The 17,141-nt window shown below is 43.9% G+C and overlaps 1 protein-coding gene across 4 annotated transcripts in view; it reads left to right on the top strand.

Moving 5' to 3' along the window:
* SYBU (syntabulin) overlaps positions 1-9,156 on the top strand; it is a 112,120-nt gene extending 102,964 nt beyond the window's left edge. For all 4 annotated transcript variants that reach the window (XM_029591911.1, XM_029591912.1, XM_029591913.1 and 1 more), the window contains one exon: positions 6,390-9,156. In XM_029591911.1, coding sequence (XP_029447771.1) covers positions 6,390-7,536 — 1,147 coding nt within the window. In that variant the 3' untranslated portion in view covers positions 7,537-9,156. The remainder of the gene's footprint in view (positions 1-6,389) is intronic.
* The last annotated feature ends 7,985 nt before the right edge of the window (positions 9,157-17,141 follow it).

Below are 17,141 nucleotides of genomic sequence, written 5' to 3'. Positions count from 1 at the left end.
ATTTGTTCCAGAGCTTTCTTGAAAGGTTTAAAGGCCTTTACCACATTTGCACTGGAGGTTCTTCATGACTCTGCTTCACCCCTCAGCTCATTTTCGTCTGCCAGATATGTCTGATATTTATCCATGGTCCTTCTGTTGCAGTAGGAAAATAAAACCCTCAATCTCCTTGGCAGGTTTTTGACACTTATCTAAGTTTTCTTCACTTTTTTTAGTCATTCTGCTAACCAGCTTGCAGAATTTATTTCCATCCGTCATTGCAGGCATGCAGAAATCTGTTGGGGCAAACCTTTTCCAGTTCTCCATTCATCTTAATAGAAGTTCTGCCTCTTACAAAGGGCTTCAGCCCTTACAGTATGTCAGATGCCAGTGTAGTGTCAGTATGTTAGGGAGGAAGGGGTTGTGAGTTAGTATAAAACTGCTGCACCCATGTGCTGCAGTCAGGGGGCTGGACCCAGGAGAAGGCTGCCAGGAGCTAGAGTTCTAAGGGCTGTCACCTCTTCACAGAGCGGTACCAGCGGCAAGGTTTGAGGAGAAGAAGGAAAGAAGTGCTGCTGCTCAGGGAAGGTGTCTGGGACCTGGGAAGGAGAGAGGAGTTCAGGAGGGTGAAGTCCTGGGATTCCAGTGTGTTCTGAAAAAAAGTATTTTGTGAAAAAAAAAATCCAAGGCTGAGGAGCCCCTGAAAGAGGGGAATTCTTCAGAGCGTAGTGGATGAGCATACTTGGGGAGGTTTCAGGAAGAAACTGCCTCCCTGAGAAAATCCAAGAGTTGCTGACTGAGGCTCAAGTGAGAGAAAGATGTGAGAGAGGAAGAAACAGAGAAGAAGAGCTTCTTACCCAAAAGATACTCAGGGGACCCAGGGAGAAGATCTCAGAGGACCCCTAAAATCTTGTCTGTTTGGGAAAGGTGTGGCAAAAGTGAGGAGACTGAATTTGTTTTTTGGACTTTGGACTTGTTTTACAAGTACTGGTGCATAGTTCTGTGGTGTGCTAAACTTTTTTCTGGACTTGGTTTACTTGCTCATGGGTGCCGGTAAAGACTTAAGTTGAACAACAGCTCTGAGTGACAGCCTGGTGATTTTTGCTGCCGCAACTGAACTGGCATGCAGAAGAGTTCAGAGAGAGCGCAAAGCCCTAAAGGCCTTGAAAAGAATTTCTTTTCTCTTCTGTGTGGGAATCCCAGGAGGTCATGGGGGCCTTGCCCAAGAGCTGACTGGGACAAGAGCTACACATTGATCTTCAAAACAGTTTCTTCTTCATTTGAATTTGCTGCATCAATTTTTCTCACTATGTCAGAGAAGCAGACAAGTGACTTCAAGTTCTATCCCAAGTGCAGACAGAAGATGTCCATCGCTGATCATGAGTTTGGTGCAAGGGCATACCACCTTGGGCTGCAGTATCTGCACATGGCTGTCGCCCTAAGAGGTTTGAGCCTGGAAGGTCAAGCTGCAGGTTTGTCTTGCCAAGAATGAAAGGTCCAACTCTATGAAGCTAGCACCAAAGGTTTGAGGCATATTTTACCCATGGTTATTAACTGAAATTATATTCTAGCGCAACTTCTGAGGTCGATAATGTTTTGTATGTTTTAACTGAGCATGCTGCAACTTCAGTTGAATCACTCTTTGGAAAGTTTTGAAACAGACAAGATGTCTCTCTCCAGCATGCAGCTTTAGAGGACCCAACTCCCTATAGAGCAATTGTAAGCTCCCGGGAGGTCTATGCCAACAAATGTAATTGGACTTCTCTTGTTGAGGCATGGATCAAACCATCTTTTTAGTGAGTACCATGGGGTTGCATTAATCCACTGTTTAGATCTCAGATTATATGAGCACAGTGCTTGATGTTGGAAAATAAAATATCATCAGACAGAATTAACCTATTTTGGTGCATCAGCTATTTGGAATTAAATTGAACTGTGAACAACTACCTCCTAGCTGAAATCACCGTGGGTTGTGTTAAATATGAGCAAGCAAATAAACAAGATGATTGGACTCAACTGGAGTAATCCTGAGGTAGATATTTAAAGGCAGACCAGTTAAGTAACTTAGCCAGAAATAACTTATCCGGCTAAGTTACAAGGATATTTAGCGGCATGGCTATGCCGCTAAATATCCACAAAGAAATGCTACTTAGCCAGATAAGCATTACTCAGCTAAGGCTAGAAGAGCTCAATAGCAGGTCTAGACTTAGCAGGTTAACTTATCTCAAAATCGCTACTTAGCTGGATAAGTAATCCGGTAAGTAGCGCCATCATGATCTGTACACTGCCCACTTCCAAGTTAGCTGGCTCATCAGATGGCTGGATAAGTGACTTATCTGGCTGTCTAGTGGCCACTGAACATAACCAGATATTGAACAGCTGCTAGATAGCTGGATAAATCTTGTCTGGCGTTTGAATATCTGATTCCCTGTGTTTTATTTTGGAGTTACACAAGTGCATGAAGTGTAAACGGACCGGTGTGAAGGTACGCCCAAAGCCTATGAGAGCTAGTGCAGTGCTTGTTACACACAGACAAGAAACCATGCTAAGCACTACTTTCAAGGGTGTGCTGAAGGAGCCCTCAACCTCTTTGGCTCCTCAATCAGAGGATAGGCCCAACAACTGAGATAAGTCTTGTTTCCCCACACTTGAACCTAGATAAGACTCTGGACACTTTAGAACAGAAACTGAGAGGGCCAGATTCAAGCCCAGATTCCAAAGCTTTGGTGTTTATTTTCACCTCATATCTCCATGAGAATGGAGGTGTAAGGGTTGCCATACCATCCAAACCATCGTGCCTGGAGATGAATGCACCATTGGTCTCCAGTGCTTGTAGGATTTCAGTTCTGTTTCTATTCTTATACCAATATTATCATCCACCCTCTTCAAGATGGAGTTGGACATAAGGATTGACGAGTTTCACCCTTGGCATATTCAGAATTCAAATTCTGGGGACATGAACACTTCTTGATGCATCGAGAGATCCACCTCTAAGTACTAGAATGCAAATGAAGATTCAGCATTGAAAACTGTTTCATCACCATCTCAAAGCTGAGAAGATTTGGAGGGGAAAGCTTCTCCTGCCCCTCATCATGGACTGATTGGGATGCCCAAGGAGATGACTGTTAGGCCTCATAATTCTTCACTCCAGGGTTGGCGATCTCCTAGGCTTTGTTTAGTATGTCCATTTCCATCTAAATGGGATTCTCAGATCTTGGATTTTTTCCAGAAACATTATTAGAATGCTATGCTCTAGTCTTTCACAGCATCCTACCAAATAAATATAATGCATTGAAAGGGGCCTGGGAATTCATCCAGTTTTTCCCTTAAGAGAAACAGGTGGCATTCCTCAACATATCTATTGGAGACTGGTGAGGTGTGACAAAAGCAACTGGTCTGTATTACCTATGATGCTTTTAAGATGGTATTGAAAGCTGGTCCGTATTACCTATGGTGCTTTTAAGATGGTATTGAAAGTTGGTCTGTATTACCTATGGTGCTTTTAAGATGGTATTGAAAGCTGGTCTGTATTACCTATGGTGCTTTCAAGATGGTATTGAAAGCCTTTGCTATAGTTAATGATGCCCACAGGCTTCCGTAGTTGTGAGCTTCAAAGAGAAAAAGGATCACTGATGTGTCAAGCAGTGGGGGTGATAAATTCAGAGAGAAGACAGAGATGTGGATGTTACAAAGGACAAAAACAACGTGAGTGGTCGCCAAAAATGAGAAAACAAGAAATGTAAAACTAAAAATCAAATGGACTATTTAAATGAAAAATGAACACTAATATTCCAGACTGCTAAATCATCACTTAAATCAAATATGATTTTAATATCAATATAAAATAAAATAATTTGTAAATAGATAATGAACAAAGACAAATAAGAGATACTAACAAACAGCCAACATAGCCATGTTTTGGCAAATTGCTTGCATCAGGCATGAACCTAAATAATCTTATTATATCAAAAGTGTGCACAACATACAAACACAGAACAAGACAAAAATAATGGCATAGAATATATCCAAAACTCTCAATACTGAGAGTTTAAAGCACAGGTGGCAAACTCCGGTCCTCAAGGGCCACAAACTGGCCAGGTTTTCAGGATATCCACAATGAATATACATGAGATAGATCTGCATGCTCTGCCTCCAATGTATGCAAAACTATCTCATGCATATTCATTGTGGTTATCCTGAAGACCAGGCCTGTTTGTGGCCCTCGAGGACTGGAGTTCACCACCCCCGGTTTAAAGTGTACAAAACCACTTAGTCCGATTAAAAGTTGGTTGCCCAGTTAAATTAATCTACTCCTTCAATAATGGCATTATGTGGGATCTTGCAGTCTGCTATTGCAACCATGCAGTCAAAAGTTGTTAGTATTCCTAAAGAAGCTCCCATCCATTGCAGTGGCTGAATTCCTCCATAAATGAACAAAGTCAGGGTTTAGCTGACACACTGTGCAAATGCTTTCCAATGCAGGGAGCTGGTTGCGGCAGTGTACTGTTTTCATTCGTCATATGCCTTTGCTTGAAATGCTAAACAATCAGTTAAACCTTTTTTCCTTTCCCAGCTTCAGATCCCAGAAAACTCAATTCTTGAATACCAAATAACATTTATTAGAAAGCTGAACAGTTGAAACTCACTGGAGATGTCAGGGTATCAAGAGAAGCTGCATAGGCAGCTTTGCCCAGTTCAGCTGTTAAATTTCTGGAAATCCAGTAGTCAGAAGGGAAAAAACTGCAACTGTAGTAGAAGAAATAGTGGGATAGGAATAAATAGGTGGAAAAGTTATACTCTAAGAAGCCTGAGAGCAGGACTCAGGAAAAGATGTTAGCTCACCAAGAGCCTTTTGTAACTGACAGGAAATAAACTGTCTTAGGCATTCCTTGGGGAAAGGGAGCAATAGGAAAAAGCAAGAGATCACAGGCAAAGAGACATAGCAAAACAGGATGAAACCAATAATGAACTCAGAAACATTCAAACAATAACCAATCAGAAAAAAAGAGCTCTACAGCATGCAGAGAATCTCAGCCATGCTATATCTCTAAATGACACCAGGTGGCAACGTAATAAAGAAGCACAGGCTGGCACGTTTTGGCCCGAAGGGCTAGATACTGTTGAATCTGTGGTTCATTGCCACAGAGCTTTTATGTGGATAATTTTGTCTTGAGATTGTGCTTATGCTGCTGCCCAGTTTATGCGGCATACCTGAAAAGTGCTGCCTATCTAGCCCTTTTGCACCGACAGTAAATTCGGACAAGCAATTTTGCGTAACCTGTTTTTGCAGTAGTCTACTCTCCACAGTGGGGTCTGGGTTGCTTGTTCGGCAATCGCTCCGCTGCAACCTTCAGCTTGAGATTCCCCACATGTAATGGTTTAATTCTGCATACTTATCAACAGAAAAAGGCAAGTTTGCTCAACGTTTTTTGCTTTAAATAGCAGGATGACTTAGACATGGAATACCAACTTCTTTGCTAGATGAAGCTGTGATATAGTCTGAGGAGCTTCACGAGTCAGTGCCCATGTGGGAACTCCCAGACATGCCCAGTAGAGCTAGGAGAGACTAGTCCGTTCAGTGCTGCTGAATGATGTCACCCACATGTAATGGCTAGTTTATCCTGCTATCTACAAAAAACTCTGTTTACCAGGAGCAAACTTGCTTTTCCCCATAGTATTTTTCCCTGCAGAATGTATCTGTTGAGGAAAAAACTGCACAATTTCCAGTACCACAACTTTGGAAGCCCCCATGGGGGAAAATACCACAGATTAGTAAATGACCTCTAAGTTTGTACCTGAGGCAGTGGATAAAGCCAGTTAGATTTAAAGTTAACTAGGTGAATGAACACAGATAACTTTAGACCTGCTCTCCACCGTGACCAGACATACCTGGCTAAGTTTATGTCCCCAGAAGAGCCCCCAAGCCACTTTTTTTTTTAATCTGGCTGAGTTATAGCCAGGTAAGGATTTAACCTGTTTAAAACTAACCTGGTCAGAGGGAGGAGATATTTAACCCCTAGGTTTGTGTGGCTAAGTTCCAAACTTAGCTGGACACATTTTTTTTGAATGTGGACCTCATTTGTAATAATTTATAAACAGTAGAGAGAAGGGTAGCTACCTAAACTGATTTTCTTGAAGACAGGTCAGAAGTGGTATATATAAGGCACTACCTTTAAGAGGAAAGCAGCAGTATTTCTTTGAATGAGTTAGGGTGGGTGCTTTTTTAAAAAAAAATTATTTAAGATAATACTGTGTTACATTCAGTGTCATGGAATAACACTGAGTCTTTAGAATAGTGCGGGTTTTTTAAAATTGTGTTGAATGTTTTTGTCTCGTGCAAGAAATGTTGTTAAAACTTTAATTGATGTAAAAGGGAAAAGGCTGGAACATTTATGGTTATCTTTTTAATGCAGGGAAACAGAAATAGAAGAACTCAAAACTCAGTTGGCTCGCATGAGAGATGACTGGATTGAGGAGGAGTGTCATCGTGTTGAAGCACAGCTGGCCTTGAAAGAAGCAAGAAAGGAGATCAAGCAACTCAAACAGGTTATTGAAACCATGAAAAATAGCTTGGCTGAGAAAGACAAAGGGATTCAGAAGTATTTTATAGACATTAATATTCAAAACAAGAAATTGGAATCTTTGCTCCAGAGTATGGAGCGGGCTCAGAATGGTGTTCTACGGGATGAACAGTGTTTGGACTATTTGTGTGGATCCCCAGTTAATACATTACCTGAAAGCATAATGGATGGGAAAATGTCAGAGGAACTAGTTATGGAAGACCAAGCTGCAGAGGACGTGTTTGACAAAGGCCTGTTAAAGAGTGATGGCATGGCAAATGGAACAGATTTATTTGATGATTTCCTACTGACTACCACAGATGAATCTGGAAACTTGGCTGTACTTCATTCTGCTGCTGTGCATTTAAAACATGACAGAAAGATACTTGGGAAAGCTCCTGATGAAAAATCAACAGATGCTCCTGCAGAAGAAATGCTTTTAACAGAACAAGCCATTCAGACTGATGTGGTCCCATACAATTTAGATGTTGAAAACCTCCTTCTCAAGATTTTCAAATCCCATGATAATTTTTTGGGCGCATCATCTGGGCTGTGGGTATCTAGCGGATTTCATGTTGAGTGCTTCACTGAATCTGCCCCTGCACTAATGTTAGACTTAACTCCAAATGATCCCAACTCTGCCATACTTTACTCTCCAGTGGCATCTTCATGTACAAAGATTGATCACCGAGTCGGTGAAAACCGTGCAATGAAGGAACTCGACTTTGAAATCTCACTTGATGAAAGATTCAGAGATGATATCAAGATCTCCCAGGCAGGCTCAGTGAAGAGATACTGGAGCAACAGTTTTCTTGTAGATCTTCTCGCTGTAGCAGTGCCCATTGTGCCAACTGTCATGTGGGCCTTCAGTACCCAGCGAGGAGCAATCGATCCAGTTTATAATATTGGCACTATGCTTCGTGGCTGCTGCCTAATGACTTTACATTCTCTTCGTCGCATGTCCTTCAACCTTAACAAGAAAGCCCAAACTCTCCATTAAAAAGCATCCTGTTTCTTGTTCCAAAGTTTCTATTTCAGATTGAAACTAAAAAGCACTTAAAGAATACTCAATAAAGAAAGAAACAATTGAACTTTATGTTCTCTTTTTATTTGCACCAAATATTTAATTTGCACTATGTTTAGTTGAAAACCAGCTTTCTCTGAAATTCAACAAACAAAATATTAAAGGCGACTGTAGTGTAATGAATGACGTAAATGTATTAAAGAAGAAAAATTGTGTAAACTTGATATTCAGGATTTATAATTGAGTTGCTACTTCTTACCCCAATTCATGATGAAGAAAAAAAACCCCAAGATTACCATTTGCAACATGGCTTGCCTGACTTCTGTATTTGTGCTATTGCTTTGTGACATTTTCAGATGTGTATATGTTTCAGCACTTGTTTTAGGCACATAAAGAGATTGCAACCAAACTGAATTTTTGTTGTCTAAAGAGTTGTTAATATCTGTTCAGTGATTTAGTTATGTTTCACTTGAGCATATTACGTAAATACTGTGTAAGTATAGCAACTTTGTAGAAGTATGGTAATGTAAAGCAGTTCTGAATTCTAAGGGCCAGGATCCAGACAAAACCCTTTGATCATACATGTTATTTTTTACATCTAGGGGGTTAATTTTGAGAAGGTGTAACTGGCTAACTTCGGGAGTTAGCAGGCTTAAACTTCTGGGTTTTTTAGAAAATTTTCCTCCCTGACTAAATTTACCAACCTAAATCCACAAAGCAGGCAAATTTAGCTGGCAAAAAGGTGAGGCTCCAGAGACATTCCTGTGATGGGCTTGTGACTTAGATTGTATTAAATTGCAGAAAATTTCACAGTCTGTGTGTGCAGAAATATACAGAAGCTCCAAAATTCGTGTTTTATTGCATGAAGCCTCATTTGTGCAAGTTTTCGTAAATTTTCAAGTTCAAAGTAGTACAATTTTGAACGCAATCTGCTATGCTCAAAATTTTATTTAAATTCCAAATAATAAGCTACTGTAGTGCAATATCCTGCAAAGCAGCTCATTAATTTTGAGTTTGTAGAAAACTAGCATGCTGAAAGAATGCAGGGGATAACCTGCACAGAGGGCATTTGCAACCCTATGCAGATTGTATAGGCCGTTTTGGTCCTTGTCTGCCGTCATTTACTATGGTATTCTTCAGTGAGGTTTTAGGGATAGGTCAGTAACAAAATCACATGCAAAAGTTTGCTACAGAGCTTATTTGCATCCATAGCAAACTTTTGGCTCTTAGAAAACTGACCCCTGGGGAGCCTCACCCCATTCCAAATTAGTATTTAGGATCTTTATGAGCATAAAGCATCATCTTCAGCCAGAGGATTTTGTCTAATTTGGACCTTAGAGTAAATGTTTTGTTGAAAAACCTGTTAATCATTGGGTGGGGGAGAATGCTTATGCTAGCCAAAGCATCGTGCTTGCAAGGTATAAATCATTAATTTATTCTTCTTTGTTCATATTTGATGTAGTCTAGTAATGGCTTTGTAATCCTATATCAAAGCATGTTGAAAGTAGGAGCTGATGTTTTATCGTGGCATTGTAGTGTTTTCCAAATGAATTATAAAACAAGGTAAAGTTATAATAAATTTTAAAATTCAAATGATACTAAGCTTCTTGATTCACAGGAATTGGAGATGATGTTTTTTAACATAAAATACTGTTGCTATGAACAGAACCCTATTCATCAAATGCTTCAATGGGAAATCCTTTGATAAACCATGCCTTTAATTTTATCATTCTAGACATTCTGTTCTGGGGTTAAGTTGAAACACAGAAAATAGACCAGCTATTAAAAAGCTTAGGAAAAATGGGGGGGGGGGGGGGTGCGCTGTTCGCAGCGAATGAGGGTGGACGCGTGACGGCTCGGCTCCGTGCTCCCTACCGCCAAACGACCTATTCTTTAGCTGATTTCGGCTCCAAAACCCGGCGATTTTACCCGTGCAGGCAAGTGTGACCCTCCGAGTCCCGAGGCACGATGGCTACCAAGCGTAAACCCGCAGACCTGAAGCAGTTTTCTTATGAGAAGCAGGGAGCTGCAGGACAAGATGGCGCCGAGGCCGCGACCCGGGCAGAGCGCGAGCAGGGAGAGGAGGCGGAGCAGCGCGACGGTGCAGGCTCGGCAACTCAGCACATTGATCCGGCTGAAATCCTCACGCGATCTGAGGCCAGAAACTGGTTTTTGGAGATCCAGGCGGACTTAAAGCAGCACAGAGATGCACTCATGGCATCCATGGCGGATTTAAAGGAAGATCTGGCTGCCCTGGGGAACAAGGTGGACGAGACAGAAAATAGGCTGGATGGCCATGGTGAGTCCATCAATTCCCTTATATCTCAGCAAACCACTTCTTCCTCTGACCTGCTGACTTTGCAATCTAAGGTGGAGGACCTTGAAAACCGAAGCCGGCGCAATAATCTGAGCATAAGGGGCGTGCCCGAACTACCAGAATATGCAGAGGTGGCAGAGACTGCATCGAAAATCTGCAACTTCATTTTGCACCAAGCCTTGGAGGGGGAAGGGCTGGACCCTTCTAGTAGCACTGATATTCAATTTGAAAGGGCACATAGAGCGCTGGGGCCTAGGTCCGATCACAGGCCCAGGGATATCGTGTTGTGCTTCACTAGTTTCCCTCTCAAAGACAAAATCTACAATATTGCTCGGAATCTCAAGGAACTTCAGTGGCAAAATCACCAAATCTCCATATTCCAGGACTTGTCACCGGTCACCCTGAAGAAGCGATTCGAATTGCGGGATGTCACGGCACAGCTGTGTGAGAAAAATATATGCTACCGTTGGGCCTATCCCTTTGGGCTCTCCTTTCAGGTACAAGGTGTGGGTTACAGAATCACCTCCTTGGCCGAGGCACCAGGAGTATTTTCTAAAGCCCAGTTGCCGATTCAATTTCAACTACCACCTGCACCGCAATCACAACCCAGAAGGGATGAGGCACCGAGGTGGCAAAGGGCTGAGAAAGGAGGGAAGCATCTTCGGAGGCAGCCTGGACTGCGTGGAACAGCTACTTCGGATAAAGGCTGACTTTCTCTTGCTATTTCCTTTCACCGGGAAGTACTGTTACCTTTGCGGCGGAGGACTTGAGGCGCCTGAATAATTCGCCAATTCCTCATGCAGGGTTGGTCTCCTGTGGGTTTAACAGGGATCCAGCTCTCACTACAATACAGAGGCATGTGATGTTGTTCATCGCGTTTTTGATGCGTATAGGTCTGTTCAAGTGTTACTGTTTAAATAATGTCTATGGTTCAGCGAGGCGGGGAGGGTGGCTGCGGGGGGAGGGGTTATTATTGTGTTCCTTACCACAGACCTCCAGAGGTGGTGTATCCAACCATGTGGGACAGGGATACTGTAGGAATAACACGGGGCTACACTGGTTGTTTGTGGATCATTGCAGTGACAGGTGTTAGTTTTACTGTGGGTGACAGTGGCTGTGGGAATGACAGCGGGGACATAGGTAGCGGGAAGGCAGCTGGTGATGAGGCTAATGGGTCTCAGGTGTGGAGAGCTGGGCTGGACTCTGGTGGATGCTTCTCTACTTGTCTGATGATATGGCGACTAAGATTTTATCCCTTAATATAAAGGGGATTAACACGCCGCGTAAGCGCACCCTCTTACAGAGGGAATTATCTAGACAGGGGGCGGGAATTGTATACCTGCAGGAAACGCACATTAGGAAGCATCATCAAAGGTTGTTGCGTTTCGCGCAGTACCCCACGGCCCACTGGGCAGCCAGTACTAAAAATACTAAGTATGCTGGGGTGGGTATACTCCTTGCCTCCTCTTTTGCTCATGAGGAGTTATTCCATGTTTGTGATCCACAGGGGCGTTATGTGCTGGTTAGGGTACGGGTGGGCACGCAGGTACTTACTCTGGTTAATGTGTATTTCCCTACTGCTCACAAGACCCAATTCCTTCGGGAGCTGCGGGATTTATTGACAAAGCATGTGCAGGGTGAACTTATCCTTGGGGGAGATTTTAATTTTGTGCAGGCTCCACGGCTAGACTCAAGCTCTGGGAAGGTGGCTGATCCCCAAACCAGACAACAGTGGCGTGATATAATGGAAGATTGGAGCCTTGTGGACGCCTGGAGGGACCGTTATCCGAAGTCACGGGCCTATACCTTTTACTCACACGTACATGGCACATACACCAGAATAGATTGCTTTTTTCTGGCCAGGTCCTTGCTGAACTCGGTTGTCCAAACTGATATTGATAATATTACCTGGTCAGACCATGCACCAGTCTGGCTGGTGTGCCATTTCAGGGACCTGCAAAGGGGGTTTAGACCCTGGCGACTCAATGATTGTTTACTCAAGGACACCTCCTTCGCAGATCAATTGGCACACACACTAAACGAATATTTTCAGACTAACCAGACGGAAGGCATGTCCCCACTGGTTGTATGGGAGTGTTCCAAGACGGTGATCAGGGGTGAATGTATTGCACGGACTGCATTTTGTAACCAGGAAAGGGAGAGTCAACGGCGAACCTGGTTGCAGGACTTGACTAATTTGACCCAGGCCCATAGCCGCACCCCCTCTGCCGCTCTTTATCGGCAAATTTTACTCCTTAAAGATAAATTGAGAGCCTTGGAGGACACAGCAGTCAGCCACCAATTGATGCTTCTCAAACAGCAATTTTATGAAGGGGGAAACAAGGCAGGAAAGTACTTGGCCAGGCAATTGAAATCGGCCCAATCTAGAACGCTCATATCTAAAATACAGAATGCCTCTGATACTCTTATCACCGTCTCGGTGGATATTAGGAAGGCCTTTACTGAATTTTATTCTACTTTATATACTCAGGACAATCACATTCAGGAGGCGGAAATAGAGCAGTATTTGGACACGGTTCGATTGCCAGTTCTTAGTGAGCGCTGGCAACATGTGCTAGATAAACCCATAGAAGTAGGGGAAGTTCTGGCGGCCATTAAGCTCCTTAAGCCTGGCAAGGCGCCAGGCTTGGATGGATTCACTGGAGTCTATTACCGTAAATTTGCCACCCAAATCGCAGACCCACTGTCGAAAGCCTTTAACTCCCTGCTAGAGGGAAAGACATTCACCCACGAATCCAACACAGCGGGGATCTCTGTTCTGACTAAACCGGGGAGGGACTCCACTAAATGTAGCTCATATCGCCCAATTTCATTAATCAACATTGACCTCAAAATACTGGCTAGGGTATTAGCGGCCAGGCTCAACGGTGTCCTCCCTGACCTGATTCATAACGATCAGGTGGGTTTCGTTCCCGGGCGCTTAGCAGCTGACAATGTGAGGAGGATTGTTAACATAGTCGATGTGGTCCAGCAACAGCGAATACCGGCAGTGCTTTTGGCACTTGACGCAGAAAAAGCGTTTGATCTGGTCCATTGGAAATTTTTGTTTAAAGTCCTGGGCAAAATGGGATTTGGGGATGCTTTTACGAACTGGATACAGAAGCTCTATGAGCGTCCCAAGGCTAGGGTGAAGGTTAATGGAGGATACGGCCCTCCTTTTGACATACAGCGAGGCACACGACAGGGTTGCCCTTTGTCTCCACTGCTTTTTGCCTTGTTCCTGGAGCCTTTTGCCATTAGGGTTCGTGAGGCTGGGTCCATTAAAGGGATCTGGGGTGGCATGGTTCACTCAAAAATCTCGCTTTTTGCAGACGACGTTATGCTGACCTTGTCTGATCCTGAAGCGTCCTTACAGGGGTAATGGCTGAATTACAAGGCTTCTCGGCAGTTTCAGGAATGCGTATTAATTACGATAAATCAGAAATACTTAACCTGACTCTTCCGCCTTCTATAGCCCTGGACCTGAAGGCCAAATTTCCCTTTTTATGGGCTCCCTCCTATTTGAAATACTTGGGGGTAAAAATTGGACCCCACGTTAACCAATTGTTTACCTTGAATTATAATCCCTTGGTGACTAATATAAAGGAGGATTTAAGGCGCTGGGATAGACAAGTGTTCTCGTGGATGGGACGTATAGCTATTGTTAAAATGAACGTCCTTCCACGTTTTTTGTACTTCACCACTATACCCATTAGTCTCCCTGTTATATTGCTCAAGCAATGGCAGCAACTACTGTGTGGCTTTATTTGGCGGAGACGACCTCCCAGGGTGGCAAGGTCTATTCTCTATCTGCCTAAAAATAGGGGGGGCCTACATTTACCTAATCTCTTGTGGTACTATTATGCTGCTCAGTTGCGGGCCCTGGTGGCTCTTCACGGAACTAGGGATGTCCCACAGTGGGTGAGGTTTGAACAGGGGATGTTGGGGTCTTTCCCTATCGCGGCGCTGCCATGGCAACCTAGTGCCGCGTGGGGCAAGTTCGGTTACTACCCCTTCGCTCTGCGCACTACGATGAGGATATGGCATCGATGGCAAAAGGAACTAGTGGGTCCTGAAACGTACTCTGTGTTAACTCATTTATTCACTAACACTGCGGTGCCCCACCTTGAACGCCCAATAGGCCTCAAGGAGTGGCAAGAATCAGGGATCTTATGTCTGGGACAGATGCTACAGCATGGTAAACTACTGTCTAGAATGCAACTTAGTGACCTACATCCCGGTAGCACATTGGATTTTTTATTATATGCTAGAATATCTTCCTTCATGCAAACAGGGATACGACGAAGCACTGTGAGGACTAAAAACACTCTTTTTGAGACACTCTGTCAACATGCTTCGACTATGAAGGGAATCATATCAAAAATATATGCAATGTTCAACACCAGAGTGTTGACGGCCCATAAATATAGAGTGCTCTGGGATTTAGAGTTTCCGGGTTCCCTAGACGATCATGATTGGGATATCATTTATTCTGGTGCTGGCAAATGTTCCATCTCAGCTGGGCTACAAGAGAATTGTTATAAAATGATATTTAGGTGGCATTACACACCGCTAGCCTTACACAGATTTTACCCTCACCTTTCTGATGGCTGTTGGCGGAACTGTGGAGCTCAGGGCACATACCTACATATATGGTGGTCTTGTCCCCGAATTCAGGGTTATTGGCAGGAGGTGATTCAGTGGCTATCTCAGTTGTTATGTGTCACTTGCGTGGCTCGTCCTTGGCATGTTTTACTAGGTGCGCCTATGAATGAACATACCACTCCACACCAAAAGTTGATTTTGCAAACTTTTATTGCAGCACGTACAGAGTTGGCTATTCTTTGGAAACAGATCACGGCCCCATCACTTGCTGCGGTACAACATCGTCTATTTTCTCTATACCAATTGAGCAGACTTACTGCCGTACATCAGAATCGTCTAACCTCTTTTAAAGCTGTCTGGGGTCCATACCAAAAATGGCTAGCTGATCACACTTCCATCTAAAGTTTATTTGTATTAGTGGCGTCATACCAATGCCTATGATACTAGTCTTAGCTTTAGTTTTTCCCATATTACAATCCTGTCCATTTGAGTATCCTGTACCAGTGTGGGGAGGGGAGGGGGGGTGGGGGTTGGGAGGTTATTCTGGGTTCTAGGTTACCATGATTCTTCGTTCTTTACTTCTGCTTTTGCAGTTTGGTTTGCAAATGCAGTATGCTCTTCTATAAGCTGATTTTGATATCATCCACTACTGTATTCTATTGGTAAGGCTATTCTGATCATACCTGTTATTCATTTTGTTATCTCTTATCTTATGTTTCATGAAAGCCTGTTATTAGCCTGTTTTAAGCAAATTGCTGTTTTTCTTTGTGTGACCTGAATATACAATAAAAAGATTATACACAAAAAAAAAAAAGCTTAGGAAAAATGGGAAATCAAAAATTGTTTGTCCATTGTGATTCTCCAGTTTAGTTACAGAAATTACAAAGTTTCTAAAAATACACTGGCACATTATCCAAAGTTTGAGTTCTTTTGAAGATAAAAACTTTATTGTAGCCTTCACTATGGAACGCAATCATAGGGATAGATGAATTCCATCTACCTTAGAAGAAGAAAAAATTTTTAGAGCACTACATATGTGGCAATATATGTCCCCAGGCTAGGAAAACAAAGAAGCCAATATTCAATAAGCCAGATATTCAGCGAGATAAACATCCCACTAAATATACTCACCTAAAGTTATCTAGCTACATGCAGCTGGATAACACAAAAAACTTAACTGGCTATGTTTGAATGTGATTAATTAAGATTTTAAGGTTATCCGTCCCATGTGTGGCCGATAACTTGCCATTTAACCAGATATATTAAAAAAAAATATCCAGTTAAGTGGCAGCAAAATGAAATGCAAAAAATCCCTCTGAGATTTTAGGATTGATCCTCCAGCTCCCCACCCCAGAAAACACTTAGACAGCATTAAGGTCATAGCACCCGATGCCCCTGCCATGCCTAACTCCTCAAATTAAAAAACAGAAGCAGTGGGGTTGAGCACTCCAAGACCAAATTTCAATAACCCCATTATTGACTGACTAAATGTTTGATTGGGGCATATTAGAAAGGTAAGGTTTCTAGATGCCATATGCCAGATGCTTCATGAAGAATCTGGCATATGGCAGATATAGAAAGTAAAATGTGCAGCCAAGCCACAATCTGTTAGGATCCTGCCCGCGGTGTCCCACAGGCAGTCCCCTACCTTTTTCTCAGCAGGCTGCCGCCGATGCCATCCTCCGCAGTCCAGAGGCCGCGGCTGTCTCCTGTCCCATGTGGCAGGCTGAGCCGCCCGATGCCTCCTTTCGCGGCTGGAGCCACTGCTGGGGTCCTTGAGCATCAGGGAAGTTGTCTCAGCCGGTGCCTGCCTCTTGTCATCTTGAGCGGCAGGGAAGCCGCTGTCCACCTGGCCTCCCACGCGGCAGGAACACTGCAGATGCAGCTTTCCCCTCCAGACATCCCATAGGCGCGAGCATGTGCCTCAGATGCACTTTTAAGGGGCCAGCGGCGGGAGAAGCCCTGAGGCCCTCATCAATGATGTCATCAGCCTGTTCCTGGATCAGCCCTATAAAAGGACCCTGCTTCAGTTCCTCAGTGCCTTCGGATCTGGTCTTCACAGCGTCTGTGGTCTTCTTCCTGATCCAAGTCCTCCATGGTCTTCCTGTGCCTTGATGGATCTTCGTTCCATGGTCTTCATGTTCCTGAACTTCTTCGTCCTGATGTTCCTGTTCTCGTCCCTCGTCGGAGCTCCCTCATCACTTGTTCCTTCTTCCTGATGTTCCAGATGTCCAAGTTCTCCTGATGTCCTGATGGCCAGATGTTCTGTGTCCAGGTGTCCTGAGGTACCCTGTTCCACGTTCCTGATGTCTGATGTTCCTGTCTTGACTTCGTCCATCTCATCTTCAGCTCTTCGTCCAGTTCCCAGGTCCCTTGTCTGTCCACCTCTCTTGGCATGCCACTGTCGTGGTCTGTGACCAGCCCATGGGGGGGCTGTGTAGGGCGCCTCATGGTACAAGGCCTTCTCGTCTGCAGCGCAAGCCTCTGGAAGACTCTTGTTTTTAATGCCTTGCTTCTGAGTATCCCGAGTCTTGAATCTTGTCCCGGTCTTCGGAGTTCCTTGTGCCTGCTTCAGTCCATGCCTAAGACTCTGCCAGAACCTGCTCTGCTCCAGCATGGACCGCGACCAGCCACAGGCGGCTGTGTAGGGCACGCCCCG

The sequence above is a fragment of the Rhinatrema bivittatum genome, chromosome 2 (genome assembly GCF_901001135.1).
Source record: "Rhinatrema bivittatum chromosome 2, aRhiBiv1.1, whole genome shotgun sequence".
NCBI lineage: Eukaryota > Metazoa > Chordata > Amphibia > Gymnophiona > Rhinatrematidae > Rhinatrema > Rhinatrema bivittatum.
Note: the sequence above shows the minus strand (reverse complement) of the source record. Positions and strands in the feature narration are given on the sequence as shown.